Raw genomic sequence first — 24,867 nt, 5'->3', positions numbered from 1 at the left:
TTGTCGCACTCCTCTTCAACGGCTGTGTGAAGTTGCTGGATATTGGTGGGAACTGGAACACGCTGTCATAAAGGTCGATCCAGAGCATCCCAAACAAGCTCAATGGGTGACATGTCTTGTATCTATGCAGGCCATGGAAGAACTGGGACATTTTCAGCTTCCAGGAATTGTGTACAGATCCTTGCGACATGGGGCTGTGCATTATCATACTGAAACACAGTATCTGTGTGCATTCAAATTGCCATCGATAAAATGCAATTGTGTTCGTTGTCCGTAGCTTATGCCTGCCCATACCATAACCCCACCACCACCATGGGGCACTCTGTTCACAACGTTGACATCAGCAAACCGCTCGCCCAAACGACGCGTACACACTGTCCGCCATCTGCCCGGTACAGTTGAAACCGGGATTCATTCGTGAAGAGCACACTTTTCCAGCGTTCCAGTGGCCATCAAAGGTGAGCATTTTCCCACTGAAGTTGGTTACGACACCGAACTGCGGTCAGGTCAAGACCCTGGTGAGGACGACGAGGACGCAGATGAGCTTCCCTGAGATGGTTTCTGACAGTTTGTGCAGAAATTATTCGGTTGTGCAAACCCACACTTTCATCAGCTGTCCGGGTGGCTGGTCTCAGACAATCCTGCAGGTGAAGAAGCCGGATGTGGAGATCCTGGGCTGGCGTGGTTACACGTGATCTGTGGTTGTGAGGCCAGTTGGACATACTGACAAATTCTCTAAAACAACTTTGTGGTAGAGAAATTAACATTAAATTATCTGGCAACAGCTCTGGTGCACATTCCTGCAGTCAGCATGTGAATTGCACACTCCCTCAAAACTAGAGACATCTATGGCATTGTGTTGTGTGCCAAAACTGCACATTGGAAACAGGAAGTATGTCTAACTAAAGTTCAGTCACGCTCAAGTCCAACTGAAAGTTCAAGTTGCAGACTGCTGCACAGAAGGGTTTCAAAACACCCTCTCTCAAGCATAACCTGGGGTTATGAATGATCTAATATTCTGCTACTCCAAAATTCCCTAGTTAGAAAACATGTCTCTATAGCTTACTTTCAAAAAAATTAATTGTGAAATAATTTGGTCTGCATGAATGACAGTGCAGCGAATCTTCTTCAGTGAAATAAACCCAAACCTGGACTCAATGGAAAGCAAATGCAGATCTAGAGATGAACCATCTCAGGAATACTGACCTGGGATCAAGTCCTCCCTGTCCACATGACCTTATTCATTATGATCAAAAGGATAAACAGATCCTAGATCAGCACTCCTGCACTGACACGTTTGATAAATATGGTCCATGACTTGAGTCTGCTAATGCAGCACTTTAAAAAAAGGTATTTTACATATGTCTGCATTTCTACAGAAACTAGAGTAAGAGAGAGAGTAATGTGAAAGACAAAAACAGGAAAGTATGGTGTGAGAAAAATAGAAGTGGAGGAGCTGTGTTAGGGTGATAAGGCGGAATCCCCCTACCCTGCACTGTGTTACTTATTTTAAGTCCTATACCGTTTCTTGTAAAACACATGATCTTGCTTCTCATACAGTAGGCCTTACAAGGCCTTAAAAAAGGCTAGCTAGGGACCCCGCAATAGGCCAGCTAGCCACTCTACAATAGGCTACCTAGCCACTCTACAATAGGCTACCTAGCCACTCTACAATAGGCTACCTAGCCACTCTACAATAGGCTACCTAGCCACTCTACATTAACCTAGTGACCCTACAATAGGATACCTAGGGGAAAAAAGGCTAGTTAGGGACCCTACAATAGGCTAGCTAGGGACCCTACAATAGGCTAGCTAGCCACTCTACATTAACCCATAATAGTCTAAGCCCTGTATTACAATTATTTGATGAACATTTTTATTTGGCCTTACTGCTATTAGCCCATACAAATGCATTGAATAACAGATTCACTACATGGAACAGATAGTCCCCCTAAAAAATCTAAAGGAAGTTTGTTCTGAAGTGTCTGTCCTATATCTGAGAGATATAAGAATGATCAGTAACATTTGATTTTTTTTTACATGTATTTAACCACTTATTTTTGTCACTAAACAGTCTCCATATATACTTCCATTATTTTTTCAACTGGTACCAGGGGACCTTCAGATAGCTCGTGAGCATTCTAGAGGAAAACAACTGAAATGTCCGTGTTCGTGAGAGTCTCACCTTTCCACAGAGGGGTCATGTCAGTGTGTAGCCCAAACTGTTTGGACGCTACAGACAGAAGTTGGCAGATTGGCTGTACCGACTTCAGACGAGTCCAAAGATGCTTGTGGAGGTTGTAGAGCAAAACGGAGAACGCAATCGTGTTTGTGAGTGTCTCATAGAGGGGTCATCTTTCCATCGAGGGGTTATAATAGTTTGTAGGCCAAACCGTTGAGGTTACAGACGATGTTGTGAGAAGACCAATTTTAGGGATGTCTCATGGTCTGACAAACACCTCTCTAACTCTGTCAACTTTCACCACAGATGCGGAAGTATGACATAGGTTGATGAGGTGGATTGAGACACATCCAATGCAATAAAACATCTAGTTTAAATTGACAGATTTTGATGGGGATGTTTGTATTATGCTAATTATATTTTCCACAGGGGCGCGGACATCAACCTCAAGGGGTTTTAACCTAGCGACCCTACAATAGGCTAGCTATTAAACCTAGCATAGGCTAGCTAGCAAACATACAATATGCTAGCTAGGGACCCTACAATAAGCTATAGTCACCCTAAATTTAGCTAGCAACCGTACAGTATTTATAGGTTAGCTAGCAACGTTTAAAAGAGAGGGCTGAATTTTTGCAAGAAATAAAAACTTGTGAATGATGAATGAGTTACCTGATGCTGACACCCTGATCGCAGGATGTCAAATGCATTAAAGGGGAGATGTTTAATGTTGCATCCAGAGTGATTGTGATGTTACTAGCTATGCCTGTCATGGACTGTTCATTAACTAAAAAAATTGGGGGGCAAAAACTATTCTAGAACCCTCCTCCTGAACAGGGTTCAACAACCAGTTACTTTTGGTCAAGACACGAACAGGGTTAGAAAGTTCAGAACCATGTTTGAACACATAAAGGGACAATCTGAAGTTCAAACAAAAATGAACTGGGCAAACCGCTTAAGGATGGGGCTGGGGAAATGTAACCACTCAAATTCAGAGACTGGGCTATAGATGCAATGACTGAACATCCATGACATAAGAATTGTAGTTTTTAAAATGTCTTGAAGCTATACAGTGACTAAGTTTGCATTTTATGTTATATTCTTCCAGAATCAACAGCTAGTATAGAGTATATAATTAATTTAAAAGTGCAAAAATGGAGTTAGCAATCACAGATTACACCTTTAAAAGTAATGAATAGACACATTTTGGCATTTAGTCTTCCAATTTTCCATGTTTTGGAATTGTGGATTAGCTAAACATTCAATCATTACTTTTACCCGAAAGTATACCTTTTACCCCTATAGCTTTTGAGAGAGGGGGATATGAAAGTATACCTTTTACCCCTATAGCTTTTGAGAAAGGGGGATATGAAAGTATACCTTTTACCCCTATAGCTTTTGAGAGAGGGGGATATGAAAGTATACCTTTTACCCCTATAGCTTTTGAGAGAGGGGGATATGAAAGTATACCTTTTACCCCTATAGCTTTTGAGAGAGGGGGATATGAAAGTATACCTTTTATCCCTATAGCTTTTGAGAGAGGGGGATATGAAAGTATACCTTTTATCCCTATAGCTTCTGAGAGAGGGGGATATGATACACTTCTGTGCAGCATTTTATAACTTGAACTTTCAGTGACTTGAGCTTGACCAGAACATTTCAACTTTTGGACAAATGATAACTGTTTCCTCCCAAAGTGTCTAGCTATCTCCTTCGGTTCATGCTAACATGTAGTTAACCTCATGCAGAAACATTGGTTTTGTCTGAAACACTATTGAGTGGTATTTTTTTAGGAACAAAAACAGAGTACAAAATCAAATATGAGACAATAGACCTGTTGAGAAAGATACTTGGGGAAAAAAAATACAATTTGAGTAAATATATTTATTTGTTTATTTTGATTTTGAAAATGTAATGAATTCAAGGTTATTTGTTGATGTAAAAATTGTAATGTACAGATTTGAAGGTTGTGTCATTAGATTTGGGGTGTGTTGTGGTCGTGAGAAAAGTATTGCCCCCCCAAAAAATTGGGTCCCCAGAAATTCTGGCAGGAAAATTCAAAACTGAAAAAGTTTGAATACCACTTTTGAGGTGACCATGCAGTAGGAATTTAACAGTGAGGAGGCTGACGAAGTCGATGGATTTTTCTTGCCCAAAGTGATACTTTTTATTTGCAAGTGAAGATAATAGCCGGCAAAATGTGCAAGTATTTACAGAAATGATCAAATAGAGCATTTCAAACAAACCCGAGCAGCATGCCGACCTGTTCCCTGTCCTGTTCCTCAAACAATGAGAGTACAGGCTTCTTATAGCAATACCCAAGCCTTATACATCTGGTCAATTAACATTCAAAGCACATGATATACCATACAGACATGTTCAGATAAACATATGTAATAATACCAGCACACATTTCAATGGAGATGCTGCTATGCTTTAAGCATCAATAACCTGGGATATAAACATGCATGTCACCCGGAATAAGCTACTAGCGTTACCCTGAATAAACCATGCACTCGAACGTACCCCATTTCCCCACCAATTCTCTGAACAGGAAATTAACAGAAACCTCTTCAAATCACAAGGAAAAACGGTACATTTGCGAACAATTCTTTACCTTTAACCTAGTGATTACATACATTACGTTCTGGAGATTTTCTTCCATTCACTAAATGGTGAAACAAGGTGCTCAGGGTCTCAGGGGGTTGGGTTAGAGTGTGTGCTTGCGTGTGTGGCGTGCATTTGCCTGCATGTGCACTCGTGTGTTGTACTCCATCCCTGTTCCGTGCTCCATCCCTGTTCCGTGCTCCATCCCTGTTCCGTGCTGTGCTTTATTACTGTGCTGGGCTCCATCACTGTTCCGTGTGCTGGGCTCCATCACTGTTCCGTGTTGTACTTTATTACTGTGCTCCATCACTTCCGTGCTGTGCTCCATCACTGTTCTGTGCTGTGCTCCATCACTGTTCTGTGCTGTGCTCCATCACTGTTCTGTGCTGTGCTCCATCACTGTTCTGTGCTGTGCTCCATCACTGTTCTGTGCTATGCTCCATCACTGTTCTGTGCTCAGTGTTGGCTGTGAGTGTTAGTCTTGTGAACGGTCATGTCCATCCGGTAGTGGTGATGACTGACCCGGTAGAAGAGCTGTTCCAGAACCGACCGGCTCACGCCAGGAGTGGCGTATCCCTTGGTGACACCGACGCATCGGAACCCCAGAGTCTGGTATAGCCGGTGAGCAGCCGGCGAGTAGGCCGTGGTTCCCAAGACGACAGAGAGGTAGCCACGGTCCGCTGCAAATTGTAGAACCTTCCGCCCGAGGGCAAAGCCAACCCCGCGGTGCCGACAGGGCCTGTCCACCGACATGCGATGCAGCTCCACAGTGCCAGCTTCCCCCCGCAGGGCACGGGCCGCCACTACACCCACCACACTGCCCTCCAGCACTGCAACCCACAGACAGGAGTCTGAGAGAAATAAGGGAGGTGGAATTTGGAAATAGTGGGTTATATCAAACGATGTCCTAATCCTCCCATTTAATAAAAGCTGATGTCATTGTCTATTGACTTTTATACTTTAAATGGATCCTTTTCTTGGAAGAGCCTAATCACTGACTGGTCATCCTGTTGGGGACAAAGATTTACTATACTTTTTATTTTCTATTGATGGGGGTTGACCAAAATGAGCCTGGAGTCAGCGGGATCATGGTGACACATCCACAGGCACTAGCATGTCATTTTAGATGAGTAATTATATTCAAGAATGGAGACAGGAATGAAGCCCTGGTTTTATTTTACCTCCCTGGAAGTTTGCTTTTAACCAGGCACTGAACCTTGTGTGCATATTCATTTTTTTTACAAAATAACTATGTACAATATAACTAAACTAAAGCCAACTACACTCAAATAAACAAACAAAACGAATGACAAATGCATTTTTAAAAAACTATTCCACCAAAACTATTACCTGGAGTTTTCATGTAATGTCCCTCGATGTCGCCCATATCCGTGAGTTTGGCGCGCTCCAGGTACCCAAGGACAACTCTCCTGCTGTAGTAGTAGCGTGCGCACAGGACAGCGAGAGGCACCAAACAAGTCAGCAACAACGACTTGGTCGCAATAAAACAAACAACTGCAAAAGACATGGCGAAAAATAGATGATTGAGTAATCTAAAATGTTGACATACAATAGTAACAGGAAGGAAATTAGTTGGTACTATCGCAATAGTCACAGGAAGGAAATGAGTTGGTACTATCGCAATCGAGCACAAATTATTCATTCTACTGCACATTTCCCAGAATTATACTAAATAATGCAATCAAATAACAAACGGTATTGATGAAATGTCAAGATAGCCTAAATGTAAATTATTACATTTATAACACATTCTCCATTGTCAAAAGCACATTTTCTCAGACTAAAGCAATCATATAACAGTGAAAACTGTAACCTATTGATGGAATAACAGTCAATATATAAATTGATATAAGACCTATATCTCGCTTACTTGTCATAGCGGCGTACAGCAGCAGGCTCTCAGGGTGACGTTTTAACCCTCTAAACGCGGTGTCCGGAACCATCTCCATCAGCCCGTCAATGAATATGCGCTCGACGTCCGGATAGTCAGCGCTTTCGAAATTACGCACAACCACACGGTCCGTTCTAAATCCATTAGTCCCTTTCTGATGGTACTTTCTTGTCACGTTGTTGTTGTCTTCCATGTTATCTCACTCAGAAACTTTGTTGGTGTCTCCCTGGGAAAAGTGAACTGACTCGCATAAGTCGTTAAATACTGTCACACGTTCTTCTTCTTCTATGAGGTTATCGAACGGCGGTTGGCATCCAATTAGTTGCATTACCGCCACATACTAGACTGGAGTACAACTCCCTTACACTTTGCATGAAAAATAAAAATGTAATAAATTAAATACCCTATCATCTTACACTACTCACTCATTTTAAAATGATATAAAACAAAATTACCACCCTACTCCACTATTTAAATCTATTTAGTCTTACCTCATGCCATCACCCTGAAAGGATGGGACATCACCACTTAACACACCCTGTAACTCTTCTGATGTCAAGTCTCGCACACCCAAATACTTCTCTGCAGCGACCACCACAAACTAAATTTTCTGCAACTTATCCCTGCAGTACAGTTGATAACCATTGCTATAAATGCTAAAAATCCAATCTTACTGAAACGTATATGACTTTTTGGCCCATCCCTCTGTACTGGTACAGATCTACTACTACACCACTCCTCTCAGGATCCCTCCCTCTGTACTGGTACAGATCTACTACTCACACCACTCCTCTCAGGATCCCTCCCTCTGAACTGGTACAGATCTACTACTCACACCACTCCTCTCAGGATCCCTCCCTCTGTACTGGTACAGATCTACTACTCACACCACTCCTCTCAGGATCCCTCCCTCTGTACTGGTACAGATCTACTACTACACCACTCCTCTCAGGATCCCTCCCTCTGTACTGGTACAGATCTACTACTCACACCACTCCTCTCAGGATCCCTCCCTCTGTACTGGTACAGATCTACTACTACACCACTCCTCTCAGGATCCCTCCCTCTGTACTGGTACAGATCTACTACTACACCACTCCTCTCAGGATTCCTCCCTCTGTACTGGTACAGATCTACTACTCACACCACTCCTCTCAGGATCCCTCCCTCTGTACTGGTACAGATCTACTACTCACACCACTCCTCTCAGGATCCCTCCCTCTGTACTGGTACAGATCTACTACTCACACCACTCCTTCCCCTTGACCCATCTTCCTCTACTGCCTTCACTGCCTCAGCATATGACAACTTCTGCTCTACTCTAACCCTAGAAACCTCAACCTGCCTCTCCAAATGTGTCATTCTGCCCCTGAACAAGGCAGTTAACCCACTGTTCCCCAGTAGGCCGTCATTGTAAATAAGAATTTGCTCTTAACTGACTTGCCTAGTTAAATGAAGGTTAAATACATTTAAAAAAATGGGCACCCCTACAATTAACACATACCACTACTTTCCCCAATGCTACACATTCCTTTGTCTCATGCCCTTCTGCACACTTCTCACACCTAGGAACCTCCCTCCTACACACTGCTGCCACATGGCCATAAGCTTGACATCTGTAACATCGTAATGTATTCAGCACATACGCTCGTACAGGATAACTTGTATATCCTAACATCACTTTTTAAGGCAAAGACTCATCTTCAAAACTCAAAAGAACAGACAATGATTCTTCTATTTCCCCCATCCTGTCTGAGTCTCCCCACCCTGTCTGAGTCTCCCCACCCTGTCTGAGTCTCCCCACCCTGTCTGAGTCTCCCCACCCTGTCTGAGTCTCCCCACCCTGTCTGAGTCTCCCCACCCTGTCTGAGTCTCCCCACCCTGTCTGAGTCTCGCCACCCTGTCTGAGTCTCGCCACCCTGTCTGCGTCGCATCAAACGACGAGCATCACTTACACCGGGAATCTTTCCCCTCAGCTGGTCAACTTTTATATTTACTGCTTCCCCAGTTATCACTCCTTTATCACTCCGTTATCACTCCGTTATCACTGCTTCCCCAGTTATCACTCCGTTATCACTCCGTATCACTGCTTCCCCAGTTATCACTCCGTTATCACTCCGTTATCACTGCTTCCCCAGTTATCACTCCGTTATCACTCCGTATCACTGCTTCCCCAGTTATCACTCCGTATCACTGCTTCCTCAGTTATCACTCTGTATCGCTGCTTCCCCAGTTATCACTTTCATTGGTGCCCTTTTCTTGAGAGCGAAACAATTCCGTTTTCTTGCCTCCATTTGTTTTACTCCGAGCACTTTCTCCCTCTGACCAACAGAAACACAAACAATTATCACTGGACCACTTCTGGTTACCCTCACCGATTCCACACTACCCAACTCTGTTTTCACCCACCGTGAGACCACAAAATGTTTAAGCCAAAAGGCAAAAGTCCACTTTATGGAAAAACTTCACTCCTACTGTCACAGACTCATCTTTATCCTGACCCTCGGTGTATTCCTCTATCTCCGATAACTTCACCACACCTACCACCTGCGATACTTCACCCTCATTCACTTCCATTTCTCCTCCTGTCTTCAGCTCCCTCTGCTTACACTTTCTACCACTCTTCTTTAACAAACCATCTAGCTTTTTCCCCCATTTATATCTGACTCAACCTCACCCTCTTCTCCCCTCTCTCTCTCTCTTAGACCTCCTCTCCCTCTCTTTTTTTCCTCCAATCCTCCTCCGTTTACCAAGTATAGTACATCTCCTTATGATAATACTGTACTACTCCTGACAACCATCTTGTTCTTGCTTTCTCTAGGGACTCCATTTCCCCCACATCGTCAGATGTAGCGCGCAACAGTCAGTGAAGTAAACAACAGCCTGTCACACCCTAACCTGTTTCACCTGTCTTGTGCTCGTCTCCACCCCCCTCCAGGTGTCTCCCATTTCCCCCATTTTCCCCTGTGCATTTATACCTGTGTTTTCTGTTTGTCTGTTGTCAGTTCATCAAGTCTACCAGCGTTTTTCCCTGTACTCCTGGTTTTTGCTCTAGTCCCTGTTTGGACCGTTCTGCCTGCAGTTCTGTACCTAGTGACACTACCCTGGATTACTGACCTATGCTTGACCTGTTGTTTGCCTGCCCTCTGTTTTTGTAATAAACTTTTGTTCATTCCAACTGTCTGGATCTGGGTCTTATCCTGAGGTCTGATAAGATACCCTGTTCCTGTACGAACTGTCTGGATCTGTGGGATCGGGTCTTATCCTGAGGTCTGATAAGATACCCATTCATGCCGCAAGTATGGTACTGTTGGCTTTGGCAAGGGACCAAATCGTCAAATATTTCTAACCTTGCATTTCCTACTAGGTTACTTGTCCTTACCCAAATCAAATCAACGTCTATTCCACATTGGTTCAATGTAACTTAATTGAAATTACATGGAAACAACGTTGATTCAACCAGTGTGTGCCCAGTGGGTAGTGTTAGAAGTTTGATGAAATAGGTCACTTGGTGGGGTTTTAGTTGATCACAATAATGGTCGTGATATGTTGTCGTTGTTGCGCCCATGACACACCAATGTTCCCCTAGTGTTTGGCAAATGGCAACACAGGAACAATTACCAAAGCTTTGGCGTGAAATCATGCAGCTCCGCCCCAAATGGCACCCTATTCCCTATGGTGCATACTATTGACCAAAGCCCTATAGGGATAGGTTGTCATTTGGGACAAACCCATGCTCTTTCTTTTCTTTGGGGTGGCAGGATAGCCTAGTGGTTAGAGCATTGGACTAGTAACCGAAAGTATCCCTAAAAAGTTGGAGGGAGGGAGAGAAAATAAGGCACCCCTCGGCAGGAAAAACAGAACTAGACAATAATTTGTGCCAGGTGTGATATCCTCCTAAATAGCTCAGGCTAATGTTCTTATCGACCCAGTAAGATCAGCAGTCTAATGTTTCTATCGACTCAGTAAGGCCAGCAGGCTAATGTTCCTATCGACCCAGTAAGATCAGCAGTCTAATGTTTCTATCGACTCAGTAAGGCCAGCAGGCTAATGTTCCTATCGACCCAGTAAGATCAGCAGTCTAATGTTCCTATCGACCCAGTAAGGCCAGCAGGCTAATGTTCCTATCGACCCAGTAAGATCAGCAGTCTAATGTTTCTATCGACTCAGTAAGGCCAGCAGGCTAATGTTCCTATCGACCCAGTAAGATCAGCAGTCTAATGTTTCTATCGACTCAGTAAGGCCAGCAGGCTAATGTTCCTATCGACCCAGTAAGATCAGCAGTCTAATGTTTCTATCGACTCAGTAAGGCCAGCAGGCTAATGTTCTTATCGACCCAGTAAGATCAGCAGGCTAATGTTCCTATCGACCCAGTAAGATCAGCAGGCTAATGTTCTTATCGACCCAGTAAGATCAGCAGGCTAATGTTCTTATCGACCCAGTAAGATCAGCAGGCTAATGTTCTTATCGACCCAGTAAGATCAGCAGGCTAATGTTCCTATCGACCCAGTAAGATCAGCAGGCTAATGTTCTTATCGACCCAGTAAGATCAGCAGGCTAATGTTTTTATCGACCCAGTAAGATCAGCAGGCTAATGTTCTTATCGACCCAGTAAGATCAGCAGGCTAATGTTCTTATCGACCCAGTAAGATCAGCAGGCTAATGTTCTTATCGACCCAGTAAGATCAGCAGGCTAATGTTTTTATCGACCCAGCAAGATCAGCAGGCTAGTCTCTTTTTATTGGTATGTAACTGTTATGAAAGTTGTATTGTTTGTTTTGTATTTCAGTGCCACTTTAAAGGTGTACATGACACTGCAACACAAATGTTCCCATGGGGACAATAAAGTCACTAAACTAAAGAAACTAATCGACACACAGATAGCATAGAGGAGTAATAGGTTGTGTCTCAAATGGCACCCTGTTCCCTTTATAGTGCACTACTTTGGACCAGGACCTATGGGCCCTCCTCGAGAATAGTTCACTATAAAGTGCACCATATAAAGGGAATATGGTGCGGTTTGAGACGCAGCCCTATAATCTAGGATGACTCATCACCAGGCAGATATCTTGAGATAGATCTGTCAGAGAGCATCATGGGACATGACCAGACCAGAAGGAGCCAAAACACACATGACTGAGTGGTGGACCATACACGCAGACGCACACACACGCATTCACACACACACACACACACACACACACACACACACACACACACACACACACACACACACACACACACACACACACACACACACACACACACACACACACACACACACACACACACTGGTAGATCAGTTAGAATCCATTTACACTGAGAGATAATGTTCACTGGCATCTTCTCTCCTGAAGACACGATGACATGCTGACTGGGGAGAGAGAGTACAAATAAATATATATATAAACTAGGTCTGCATCCCAAATGGCTCTCTATTCCCTATATAGTTTGGGACACACACAGGACAGCAGGCCTGGAAGAAGGGATGGAGGGAGAGAGGGATGAGACAGATGGAGAGAGAGGCAATGAGGAGGTGGAGGAGAAAATGGAAGAGAGCATCTGGTAATTGTCCATAGTGACGTTGTTGAGTCACAGAGACGACAGACAGGACAGATTGAACCTGAAGATGGAGAGAGAGAGGGGAGAGGGATAGAGGGGGCAGAGAGAGGGGAGAGGGATAGAGGGGGCAGAGAGAGGGGAGAGGGATAGAGGGGGCAGAGAGAGAGGGAGAGGGATAGAGGGGGGGCAGAGAGAGAGGAGAGGGATAGAGGGGGCAGAGAGAGAGGAGAGGGATAGAGGGAGAGGGGGGGCAGAGAGAGAAGAGAGAGAGAGAGGGGGCAGAGAGAGAGGAGAGGGAGGGAGGGGGCAGAGAGAGAAGAGAGAGAGGAGGGGCAGAGAGAGAAGAGAGAGAGAGGGGGGGCAGAGAGAGAGGGGGGAGAGGGATAGGGGGGCAGAGAGAGAGGAGAGGGATAGAGGGGGCAGAGAGAGAAGAGAGAGAGAGAGGGGGCAGAGAGAGAGGAGAGGGAGAGAGGGGGCAGAGAGAGGGGAGAGGGATAGAGGGGGCAGAGAGAGGGGAGAGGGATAGAGGGGGGGCAGAGAGAGGGGAGAGGGATAGAGGGGGGCAGAGAGAGAGGAGAGGGATAGAGGGGGCAGAGAGAGAGGAGAGGGATAGAGGGGGGCAGAGAGAGGGAGAGGAGAGAGGAGGGGGGATTGAGGGGGCAGAGAGAGATGGGGAGAGGGGGCAGAGCGAGAGGAGAGGGATAGAGGGGAGCAGAGAGTGGGAGAGGAGAGAGGGGGGGATCGAGGGGGCAGAGAGAGAGGGGAGGGATAGAGGGGGCAGAGAGGGATAGAGGGGGGCAGAGAGAGGAGGGGAACAGGAGATGTTATGATTAGAATAGGACATCTTGTGTCAGAGAGAGAGAGAGAGAGAGAGAGAGAGAGGGATGGGAGAGAGGGATGGGAGAGAGAAAGGGTGGAAGGGGATGGGAGAGAAAGGGTGGAGAGAGAGAGGGGGGAAGGGGATGGGAGAGAAAGGGTGGAGAGAGAGAGGGGGAAGGGGATGGGAGAGAAAGGGTGGAGAGAGAGGGGGGAAGGGGATGGGAGAGAAAGGGTGAGAGAGAGAGAGAGAGAGAGAGAGAGAGAGAGAGGGGGGAAGGGGGATGGGAGAGAAAGGGTGGAGAGAGAGAGAGAGAGAGGGGGGAAGGGGATGGGAGAGAAAGGGTGGAGAGAGAGAGAGAGGGGGGAAGGGGATGGGAGAGAAAGGATGGAGAGAGAGGGGGGGAAGGGGATGGGAGAGAAAGGATGGAGAGAGAGGGGGGAAGGGGATGGGAGAGAAAGGGTGGAGAGAGAGAGGGGGAAGGGGATGGGAGAGAAAGGATGGAGAGAGAGAGGGGGGAAGGGGATGGGAGAGAAAGGATGGAGAGAGAGGGGGGGAAGGGGATGGGAGAGAAAGGGTGGAGAGAGAGAGGGGGAAGGGGATGGGAGAGAAATGGGGGGAGAGAGAGAGAGGGGGAAGGGGATGGGAGAGAAAGGGTGGAGAGAGAGAGGGGGGGAAGGGGATGGGAGAGAAAGGGTGGAGAGAGAGAGAGAGAGAGGGGGGAAGGGGATGGGAGAGAAAGGGTGGAGAGAGAGAGGGGGAAGGGGATGGGAGAGAAAGGGTGGAGAGAGAGAGGGGGGGAAGGGGATGGGAGAGAAAGGGTGGAGAGAGAGAGAGAGAGAGAGGGGGAAGGGGATGGGAGAGAAAGGGTGGAGAGAGAGAGAGAGAGAGAGGGGGGAAGGGGATGGGAGAGAAAGGGTGGAGAGAGAGAGAGGGGGAAGGGGATGGGAGAGAAAGGGTGGAGCGAGAGAGGGGGGAAGGGGATGGGAGAGAAAGGATGGAGAGAGAGAGGGCGGGGGAAGGGGATGGGTGAGAAAGGGTGGAGAGAGAGAGAGAGAGAGAGAGAGAGAGAGAGGGGGAAGGGGATGGGTGAGAAAGGGTGGAGAGAGAGAGAGGGGGATACAGAGAGATGTTATGACTAGAAACCTGACAGCTTGTGTCTGAGAATAGAGAGATGACCGAGAGAAAAGAGGGGGAACACAGAGAGCAGGGCAGATGAAGTAAGATAGAGGGGTACAGAAATAGAGAGACAGGGAAATGTAGATGGTAGGACTAGAAACTTGACATCCTGTGTCTGAGAATAGAGTGATGGAGAGAGAGAAAGAGAGAGAAACAGGGGGAAGTGAAGGAGAGAAAAAAAGAGACCTGTAGATAGATGGAAGCAGGTGGGGTTATAAGAAAACATGTGGCACCCTATTCCCTATATAGTGCACTTCTTTTGTCCAGAGCCCGTAATGCACTATATAGGGAATAGGGTGCCATTTGGGACACATCCATCAAAGATAGACAGACAGAGGAGGAGGGGAGACAGACAAACAGAAGGAGTAGGGGAGACAGACAGAGACAGAAGGAGAAGGAGGAGGAGGGCAGACAGACAAACAGACAGACAGACAGACAGAAGAAAGAGGAGAGAACTGTTGGCTTGTCATTCATATCTGTTCATTCTTACCCACACATGGAAAAGCTGTCAGACTTCACTGCTGTCAAAAAACAGCAACTTAGAATAACGTGGGTGTTTGGGTAAACGCATCGTTTGATCAGCCAATGACGTGACTGCGCTGAGGAGTGTCAGATTGACGCATCAGAGCACTATCATTCCCCTTTCCTTTCCTCTTTCAACCTTCCCCTACTCCACTCCCCTTTCCTCTCCTCTGCCTTATCTGCCTGCCATCCTCACTCCATCAACCCTTTACTCACCTCCCTCCCTTCATCCCTCCCTCCCTTCATCCCTCCCTCCTAACTCTCTCTCTCCATCCCCTCTACCTCCCTCCCTCCCTCCTCTCTCTCTCTCTCTCTCCATCAATCTCCCTCTCTCGCTTTCTCTCTCTCTCTCTTCATCCCTCTCCCTCCCTCCGTCCCTCCCTTCATCCCTCCTCTCCCCCTCCTCCCCTCCCTCCCTCCCTCCCTCCCCTCCCTCCCTCCCTCTCCATCAATCTCCCTCTTTCTCGCTTTTCTCTCTCTCTCTTCATCCCTCTACCTCCCTCCCTCCCTCTCTCTCTCTCTCCATCCCTATCCTCGCCCTCCCTCCAGTCAGTCTGTGTTTAGTGTTACCAGTAGCTCGTCACAGCTCTGAGACAGACTCCCCCCCGGATAGATGACAGCAGCCCTACCTACACCCTATTTGGTCCCTACCTCGTTATAGAGATGACTCTATCTCTGTCCCAAATATAACCCTATTTCCTATGTAGTGCATTACTTTTGATCAGGGCCCATAGGGTTGTGCATTTAGTACACAGCCTCTATAGAGTGGAGAAGGCCTATATCAGGGTTCTCCAAGCGAATTTGGGCCGAGGGTGATTTTATTTGGCCCCCAAGTTTTCTGAATCCCAATTTTTAGGGTGGGGGGGGGGGCATTAAAGACTGTAAAAACACCAGCAAATCAGCTACAAGTCATTTTAATTTTGTAAATCTGTTCCAAATCATTCTCACGCACAATAGACATATGTGTGATCGTATGGAAACAAGGTTTGAGATGATGCTGTATTAGTCAAATATTACATCTGTTTGGGCTTCTTGCGCGTCAATTTGCAGTCTACATATTATTTGTCATTCTTTTCCGTTCCTCTGACTACTACTACAAGAAGAAATTGCCCCGTGGCTGAATCTAGTTGATGATCCCTGGCCTATATTATGGAGAAAACTCTGTAAGATATGGTAATAATGAACCCCTGCTAGGATATGGAAGTTGATTGCGCGCACACACACACACACACACACACACAACACAGCTAAACCAGTATGTTTTGAGCGTCAGAGAAGGGAGAAGTAGAGAGGTTGTAGGACAGAGGCTCCCGGTTAATTCAAAACAAACTGTCAATTCAGATAGAGCCTACTAAAAACGACTTGTACTGTGGGTTAGCCACGCCTCTAACCACGCCCACACCTCTAACCCCACCAGCAGCTTAACAGCTAATCATCATGGTGGGCGTTCCCCTGCTCAGACCTCACGCATGCTTCCATGCCACATCATCTACTCTGCAGTCGGGCACCAGTTTGCTATAACATACTGTATTATGTGTTAGTTGATATATTCTTTTTTTTTATTGCTTTGGTACTATTTTCACAAGTATGTGGTGAGAAAAAAAATAAGAAACTGCTCTTGCTAGCATCACTGCCCCCTTATTAAGCTTTACGTATCTGCTTCAAGGCCTTCGTCAGAACTTACAAGTATGTGGTAAAATGTCTTAACTCTCAGTACAAAACTCACAGCACACAAAATCACAGTAACTTTTTCACCAAACCCAATCAGTGTTTCATCTAGAAATACCTTTCATATAAAGTAACTGCCTTTCACAATGCAATGCTCACAATACTTTTCATATGATTCTCTTCTCATTTGTTTAAAGACATTTGACCATCACTTAATCCATCTCCACTTAATGGTTAATCACTGAACCGTTTGGTAAACCTATAGATTTTAAACTGGTTTGTCTACTATATATGGATTTAGAGAACTACAGAAATAAAATGTGAGTTTGTAAAGTACAAACATCTAAATGACATGTATGATACATGATAACCATACATAATGACTAGTCAGTATTGACATGTATGATACATGATAACCATACATAATGACTAGTCAGTATTGATAATTGATTCCACATAGTGGTCACCATATAAAAGGGGGTGTGAACACTTGATATTTATTTCAACATGGAGCAGATAGACAGCAGGGAGAGGAAGAAACCAAAGAGCTCCTGGGGGCCATCAGAGAGGTGGGCATGGGCCCCGTCAAAGAGGTGGGCATGGACCCCGTCAAAATGGTCAAAGAGGTGGATATCAGAGAGAGGAAGGCAGACAACAGGGAATTTACCATAGCAGAGGCTGCCAGATTAGTTCACCCTAATCTGAAAAGGTCAACTGTCAGTTTGATCATATGAACATTTCACCAAGACAACAGGATATGCACTATGCTTTACTATTACAGTAAATTACATATTGTAATGCATCTAAATTCACAAAACATGTTACAGTATTCTTACTGTTCTACCCTCAGAACTGACAGAAGACCCCATGGTGGTGGGTCGTGTGTGACCGACCAGCAGGAGTGGCAGTGGTGGGTATTTCTGTCACGGCTGTCAGAATGATCAGACCAACATGGTTGTAGTTCCACATCTTTTATTTATAGTGAAACGTTGCAATACACCAAATACTGAAATACAAAAAACAACAAACCGTGACGCAGAGAGGAAAACACACTACTCAAAATGAACAACCCACAAACCCAAAAGGAAAAACCCCCTACTTAAATATGATCTCCAATCAGAGGCAACGAGGACCAGCTGCCTCCAATTGGAGATCAACCCCCCAAAAAAAACAGCTAGAACATAGAAATAGAAAACCAGAAAACCAACCAAACACCCCCTGTCACGCCCTGACCCATCTACTATAGAAAATGACCTCTTACAAAGGTCAGAACGTGACAGAAATGGTGACGGCCAGGAATGACATAACGGCTGTCCGAAATAAAACAAGCCATTGTAGCATCCATCAGCCTACCAACAATCACCCGCCTTTTGAAGAGGCACCAGGTATCTATGAAACACCGGGTGAAACATCTGCAGGCCGGGTATGTTCAGGTACAGTACTATATACTGTATTACTGTTACTATTAATGCACATGCTACTTCACACTATCATATTGGAACTATACTGTAAAAATAACTAACCAAAATATATTTTTAGAGGGTGATGGTCCTTGACGCTGCTGTGAACCCTCACAAGTATATCTTTGTGAGCTTCAACCTGGCAAAAACTCGGCGCCATGGGTGGAACCTCATCGGCCAATGAGCGACCGTCCAAGTGCCTGGACAACGTGGGGAAACATCTCCATGTGCACAGCTATCTCTGAAGATGGTGTGGTAGGACGTAGGCCATTACTTGGATCCTACAAAGCTGCACACCTCATTGTGTTACCCAATGAAATTGAGCCGGCCTGTCAATGTGAAGCGGTCACCTACGTCATTGTATGGGACAATGTCAGGTTCCACCATGCAGAGGTGGTTCGTGCAGAGGCCTGCTCATACCCTATCTCAGCCTGTCCTTGCCCTCTTCAAATTTACTGAAAACATCTCATAAAAGGAGTGCTCTCTCTCCTTTCCTCCCCCTTCTTCTCTCTCTCTCCTTCTTCTTCTGCTCCCTCCTTTAATTTCCCCCTCTTCAGAGGGATGGAGGAGTGTTTACAGAAACAGCAGACCGGTAGGATAAAGAAAGGAAGAGAGAGACACAGAGAGAGAGAGGGGGAAGGAGGGAGGATAGATGATTAGACGCCTCTACTCCACCCTCCAACAAAGCCTTGTAGAAACCCAGACAAACGAAAAAGAGGAAGAAAGGAAGAGGAGAGGAAGTCTGTTTTTGGTCACCTCCTAGAGGTCCTCCTCCTTTCTCTGATGCTGCTTCAGCTGTGAATAGATTCAGTCTTTAACTGTTTCCGCCGATCACTGGTAGGTCAGCCAGTTTGTCTGTCTTGTCAGCAAGTAAGGAATTATGTCTCTCTGTGAGTCAATAAAGTTGTGAGTGACAATTTGGTCCTCTGTTGTTCTGTCCGTCTGTCGATCAATCTCAGTAAAGCCACAATGTAACTCTCCGTTTCTGCTGGAAAACTGCCAGGTTTTTCATCCATCTATTCTATGCCAGGATCTATAAGCTCAGCTTTATAGAATAATAATATGGCTAATCAGTCACTAGTCGGTCTTATTGGTTTGGAGTCAGTCAGTCATCATGTGTGCCATTCTATGTCTCTTTCTTTCAGTTCCACTTTGTGATCTCTTCGTGGGTTCTATGCAGATCAGTTACTGGTTGATTCTTCTGAGTTGAACTAAGTTGATTCTTCTGAGATAGAACTAAGTTGATTCTTCTGGGAGTTGAACTAAGTTGATTTTTGGAGTTGATAAGTTGATTTTTAAGGATTATGTAGATGGGGGGTGTGAGATATTGGGGTGGGTATGGTAGAGGTATTGGGGCTGGTATTAGACTGGAGATATTGGGGTGGGTATGGTAGATGATATTGGGGGCTGGGTATTAAACTGGAGATATTAAAGTGGGTATTGTAGATGGCATTGGGGGTGGGTATTAGACTGGAGATAATATTGGGGTGGGTATGGTAGATGGTATTGGGGGCTGGGTATTAGACTGGAGATATTGGGTGGGGATGGTAGGCGGTATTGGGGGCGGGTATTAGACTGAGATATTGGGGTGGGTATGGTAGACGGTATTGGGGGTTGGGTATTAGACTGTATTGGGGTGGGTATGGTAGACGGTATTGGGGGGGCTGGGTATTAGACTGGAGATATTGGGGTGGGTATGGTAGATGGTATTGGGGCAAATGGGGGTAATGACCGAGATATTGTGTGGGCATGGTGATGCGCTGTGGGCTGGGAATAGGACTGGAGATATTTTGGGGTGGGTATGGTAGACAGTATTGGGGGGCTGAAAACATTTAATTTTGTTTGTTTATATATCAAGTTGTTTGGCTAAAGGACTGACTATTAGCAGTATTAACTCACCCTGAAATGGCTCCCTTGTTCCCTTATGTAGTGCAGTGTCAAAAGTAGTGCACTACTTTCACCTTCCAAAGAAGTGAGTGAGCATTCCAAAGAGGGAATAAAGAACTTAAAGATCAATTATTGATCAAGTAAAATCAGTTTGAAATACAACAGCTGCCCTCAGCAAAAAAGTCTCACAAACATTATTCAGAATCTCAATAGCTCCGTTTATCTCTCAGCTACTGGTCATTCACTGGTCACATCACACATTCCGGCCAATGATATCAATACAAACAACAAACGGCGATAGCTAATCAGAACAGCGACTCGACACTGCCAGAAAGGAAGCATCCTTCCCCTGTGGCTTTGTATTGGTGATGATGTATATTGCCAAGGACATGAAGTTATACAAAGACTGAACTTGAATACCTGAAGTGATTGCTGTTGTATTAGTATCTCATGGTCAAGGGCCCGCACTGTACCTTCTCTATCTCTCTCTTTGATACGTGTCTACATTCCTTTGCTTTATTTATATTGCTGCCCTGTCCTTGCCTCTCTTCCGTTTTCTTTTATTATTGAGAATCTCTGACAACCCCCCCCCCCTCACGCTCTCTGTCCTTCCTGTTGCACTTTCTTCTCTTCCACCTTCTCTCTGTCCTCTAGCTCTTCCTTGCAACTTTTAACTCATCACCTCTGCCTTTCTGTCTCTCTACCTTTACATATCTCTCTCTACATATCCTCTCTCTGTGTCTTTCTTCTGTCTCTTTACCTTTACATATCTCTCTACATATCCTCTCTGTGTCTTTCTGGTTCTACCTTTACATATTCTACATACCCTCCAGTTTCTGATTCTACCTTTACCTATCTCTACATATCCTCTCTCTGTGTCTTTCTGGTTCTACCTTTACCTATCTCTCTACATATCCTCTCTCACCTTCCTCGTATGTTATGGGATGTTCATTCATATCCCTTCTTTCTCTCTCTCTCCTTAGCTATTTTCAAAATGTAATATTATAAAGTAGGATCATGGTAGACAACATATAAGAAAGATATCCCAACTGCTCTGCACCATCAAGTACACCGACCTATTTACAGTACAGCTTGTCAGAGTTAATACAACAGAAGAAATGTAGTTACTGTTGTAACTGTAATCATAGCACTTGTAGTAGCAGACGTATTCGTAATAGTATAGTAGTAGCAACATGCATATAATAGTTGTAAAGCAACTTGTAGTCAGTAATATTCCCTCCAAGTGACAACAGTTACAGCATCGCACAGTCAGTAGCACTGGTATTAGCTGTAGAGCTGCTATAGGTGACCACACTGACCCCTGATTGCAGGCGCTGCTAACAACCGAACCAGACAGGTGAGATGCACCTGTTGTGGTAACAGCCTTGGCTGACTACTGTACTGTACTATATTGTACTATGTACAATAGTGTACTATGTATGTCAGCCATTGTTGTTTAACCCCTGCATTAAGTTAGAAGTAATAATTCAAACTCTTTGTATCCCCTGCTGTCTTGTACTACTGACAGAGATAGAAGCTATCCAGCAGGACATCAGAGGGTTAACTAGGGAGGTACAGAGTCTTTAACAAGGGGTTCCCCATGCCCTGAGAGGGCCCGGGCGAAGACAGAACGGGAAGTGGGTACTTAAAGTGGATTCAGCCAAATATGAGGTGTAGATTGATGGAGACGGCGAGTAGCGAGAGGGCGAGGAGGAGTGAGAGAGAGTGATGACGTGGAGGAGGAGTTGGGAGAGGAGGCCATCGGAAGTCAGGCGGACACTGAGCTCAAGCATCGCAGCTGGTGCCGGGCGCGTCCTCGGCTCCTATAGTTCGCCCAGTACTTCTCAGACGAGTTGGGTAGTGTTGGCCCTTCTCTACGAGCCTCGTACTTCTGACATTGGTGGAGGTCACGAAGGGTGGGCTGTTCCTTTCCTTGGGGGAACGGGAAGGCCTTGATGGTCTCGGAGGCTTCTCGAACACTGCCTCGTTGGGACTGGGGCTTAGGAAGCTGGAGAACCACCATCTTGTCTTTGGTGCTGAAGGTCCTGTGGTGGAGCCGCAGTGCCGGGTGGAGAGGGAGAGGGCTTAAGTCATCTCAATGGAGGAAGGGAGGTCATCCCGCAAGCGTGGGGACGGGAGGAACACAACAGCTCGGACGCATGAGAGCGACGAACCACTCCCACAGGGGAGGGCCTCGCAGCCACAGGACCAGGTTCCTGCTGAGACGGAGGAAACTGATGCCCTGGGTGTCACGGAGAGCCTGGCCGGGAGCTCAGCCAATGAGCTGTTGAACAGAAGAGCATGGTGAGGCGTCCGAGGGTCGCGGAAAGCCCGGCAAGTTAACCTGGCGCACACGATTGTCGTGGGAGGAAGAAGGCGGGCCTGTTGACCAGGCCACGGAACACGTTTTCGACAGAGTACGGATAGGTTTCATGCAAGAAGAGCTGGCTCAGGTTGATGAGGTCAGAGAAGAGGTCATCCTGAGGAAGTGGAGCTGGTTCTCCTACAAGGACGAAACAGGAAACAGGAAGAGGAAGTGGTCAGGTGGGGTCAGGTGATGATGGTCAACATTTCAATAGTGGTGAGGTGAGAAACATTTACACCTTCCACTATTATTCAAACATCACCCTCGATGCAGCATGATTTGAATCATGGACAACATGATGTAATTGTGATTGTGATGATATAAAATTATGTAATTTTCTACAGCTATGGATTTCCCTGTAGTGTGTGTGTATGCGGGTTGTGTGTGTATACATATGTGCCCATGTGTGCGTGAATATGTGGGGAGCCGCCTGCCCCTACCTGCAGGTAGAGGAACTTGCAGGCTGTGAAGCAGCTTGTGGAACAGGTCACACAGGAAGTAAGCTTGCAGCGGTGCATGTGGAGACTCTGGAGTTTTCAGCTCCCCCTGAAGGCGCCCTCCTTCCAGCCTGCGCAGGTGAGAGTGTGTCTCAGGTCAGCTCCTCTAGATCCTCAGCTCACTGAAGGAGCCAGCCTCAATCCACGTGATGTTGTTGGAGAACAGCCACAAGACCTATAGGGAGGGAGGGAGGGAGGGAGGGAGGGAGGGAGGGAGGGAGGGAGGAGGGAGGGAGGGAGGGAGGGAGGGAGGAGGGAGGGAGGGAGGGAGGGGAGGGAGGGAGGGAGAGTGTGAATAACAATGTGTATTCTAGGGTCAGGTATTATTCTATGGTATATTGTGGTGCAGACTCTGGACTCAAACTCAAAAGAAAAACAAGGGTTTGGAGCGAATTTCACAGAGGCAGAGAGAGTTATAAAGAGAGAGAGAGAAGTCAAAAGAATCACACACTCAAACACACACCATGTCTCATTTAAACACTCTATAATAGTCTCTTACCTGAGTCCCGAAGCCGAAAGATGACTCTGAGCTCCGTAATTCGGTTGTTCTGGGTGGGAACACGCGCTGCGAGTCGTAGGGCACGCCAACGGGCACGGAGGTAGTTTGGCCTGGCAGCTACGGTATGGGAGTGTTGCAGCACACGCACAGATGCATACGCCGCCGACGGACCGGGCTTGCCGAGGACTCAACCACACCACCAGCCACAGGGAGAGGCCGCCTGGGAGAGAGAGGAAGAGGGAGAAGGGAGTCTAGATGAGGTGGGAAGGCGAAGCAAGCGAGAGCTGTCCGATAGCTGTGGTTCTGAAACTGTTTGGTGGTGGCTCCTTGGATGGCAAAACTGCTGCTGAAATGTGGCAGTTGAATCTCAATACAGCTGATCAGTAAATCTCAGATCACAAATCAAAGTGTTGGTTATGTACCAAAATAGTTATGGATGCAGCAATACTTTTTTATCCCCAATATCAGTTTAAATTGTCACAAAGTTTGAATATGGAGGTATGAGGAATGAAAAGATAACTTTGGAGTGTCAGGAACAACGGTGCTGAAACCGTTGACGCAGACACTCAACCAAGCCGCACTAAAACCACATTGCTACCTTCAGTTGATGCTAAATACTTTATGCAAAGCCTTTGTCTAATCTGAATACCTAAAATGTATCATATTGAAATTGTTTAAAACATTCGCGGATCCAAAATTTAAGCCTACTTCAAACATAGTAACTCCGTACTGGACTTCCCCAGACACCCTTGCTGATAACACAACAGGGTATCAGTCCCACGAGAGGCGAATCGTATGTCAACGCCGTAACATCAACGTGAGATTGTGCTAAGTATCACCGTAACACGAGAGGATTATAGTGTAATAACGGTTAGCAGGTTGTATATAAGATATATATAGATTTGGGTTCACCAGCACCACAACAGCAATAGACAGCAGTGGTGAGAGAGGAGGAGATCACTACCGACCAATAAACTCATGCTCACCTCAAACCTGGGTCCTGTGTTCTTTTGGGTACATATGTTTGACACACATCAATATAGTATTATAAACTAGTTGGATATGGATGCTGATTGGCTAAACAATTAGCGGATGTGAGACATATACATGACTATGACAGTTAGCCTTTTTTCTTTTTAAAATGGCTAATCAACAATTAGTTTGGGTATAGATGGGAACTAAGCGTTTGATGAATTACGAGAAAAAGAAAAGAAACGTGAAACAAACAAAGTGGGCACTTACCTGATTCACTGACTGGTGTGTAGAAACGGATACATTGCTGAGTTTGGGAACACAACATATACTGTACTAAAGTCTTCTATACACATATCTACTATATACTGTACATATATATATATGTCTTCTATATAGAGACATCGAAATGTCTTCATACACATATCCTACACAATACATCTACTACGTATATACTTGTATTATACTGTACATCTGTACTGTGTACTCAACATCTATTGTACTATACATAACTTTTGCCTCCGGGGGGTGCTCTTGAGCCAAAAGAGGTCCCTTAAATCAAGTTTTCCCAACCCTCTCCTTGGGCTCCCCCAGACATTTCACATTTTCATTTCGGCCTTAAACTGGCACGCTGATTTAATTAGTCAACTAATCACCAAGCCTTTGACTAATTGGAACCAGGTGTGCCAATTTAAGGTTAAAACAAAAAATGTGAAACATCTGAGCGAGGCCCAAGGAGAG

At 45.7% G+C, this 24,867-nt stretch overlaps 1 protein-coding gene and 1 pseudogene across 3 annotated transcripts; both read right to left on the bottom strand.

Moving 5' to 3' along the window:
* Positions 1-4,319: 4,319 nt before the first annotated feature.
* LOC123723747 (N-acetylaspartate synthetase) lies at positions 4,320-7,430 on the bottom strand. 3 transcript variants are annotated; one of them, XM_045723012.1, is made up of 4 exons: positions 7,190-7,430; positions 6,678-6,924; positions 6,137-6,301; positions 4,320-5,637 (listed from the first exon to the last, which is right to left on the bottom strand). In XM_045723012.1, the coding sequence occupies exons 2-4, from the start codon at positions 6,889-6,891 to the stop codon at positions 5,243-5,245; spliced, it is 774 nt and encodes a 257-aa protein (XP_045578968.1). In that variant the 5' UTR covers positions 6,892-6,924; positions 7,190-7,430; the 3' UTR covers positions 4,320-5,242. The 3 variants fall into 3 exon arrangements, with proteins under 3 accessions (XP_045578968.1, XP_045578967.1, XP_045578970.1); XM_045723011.1 differs by lacking the exon at positions 7,190-7,430 and having other exon boundaries at positions 6,678-6,994; XM_045723014.1 differs by lacking the exon at positions 7,190-7,430 and having other exon boundaries at positions 6,137-6,219; positions 6,678-6,939.
* A 14,131-nt stretch (positions 7,431-21,561) lies between these two features.
* LOC123744178 (reticulon-4 receptor-like 2) lies at positions 21,562-24,454 on the bottom strand (annotated as a pseudogene).
* Between the last annotated feature and the right edge of the window lie 413 nt (positions 24,455-24,867).

The sequence above is a fragment of the Salmo salar genome, chromosome ssa08 (assembly GCF_905237065.1).
Source record: "Salmo salar chromosome ssa08, Ssal_v3.1, whole genome shotgun sequence".
Taxonomy (NCBI): Eukaryota; Metazoa; Chordata; class Actinopteri; order Salmoniformes; family Salmonidae; genus Salmo; species Salmo salar.
Note: the sequence above shows the minus strand (reverse complement) of the source record. Positions and strands in the feature narration are given on the sequence as shown.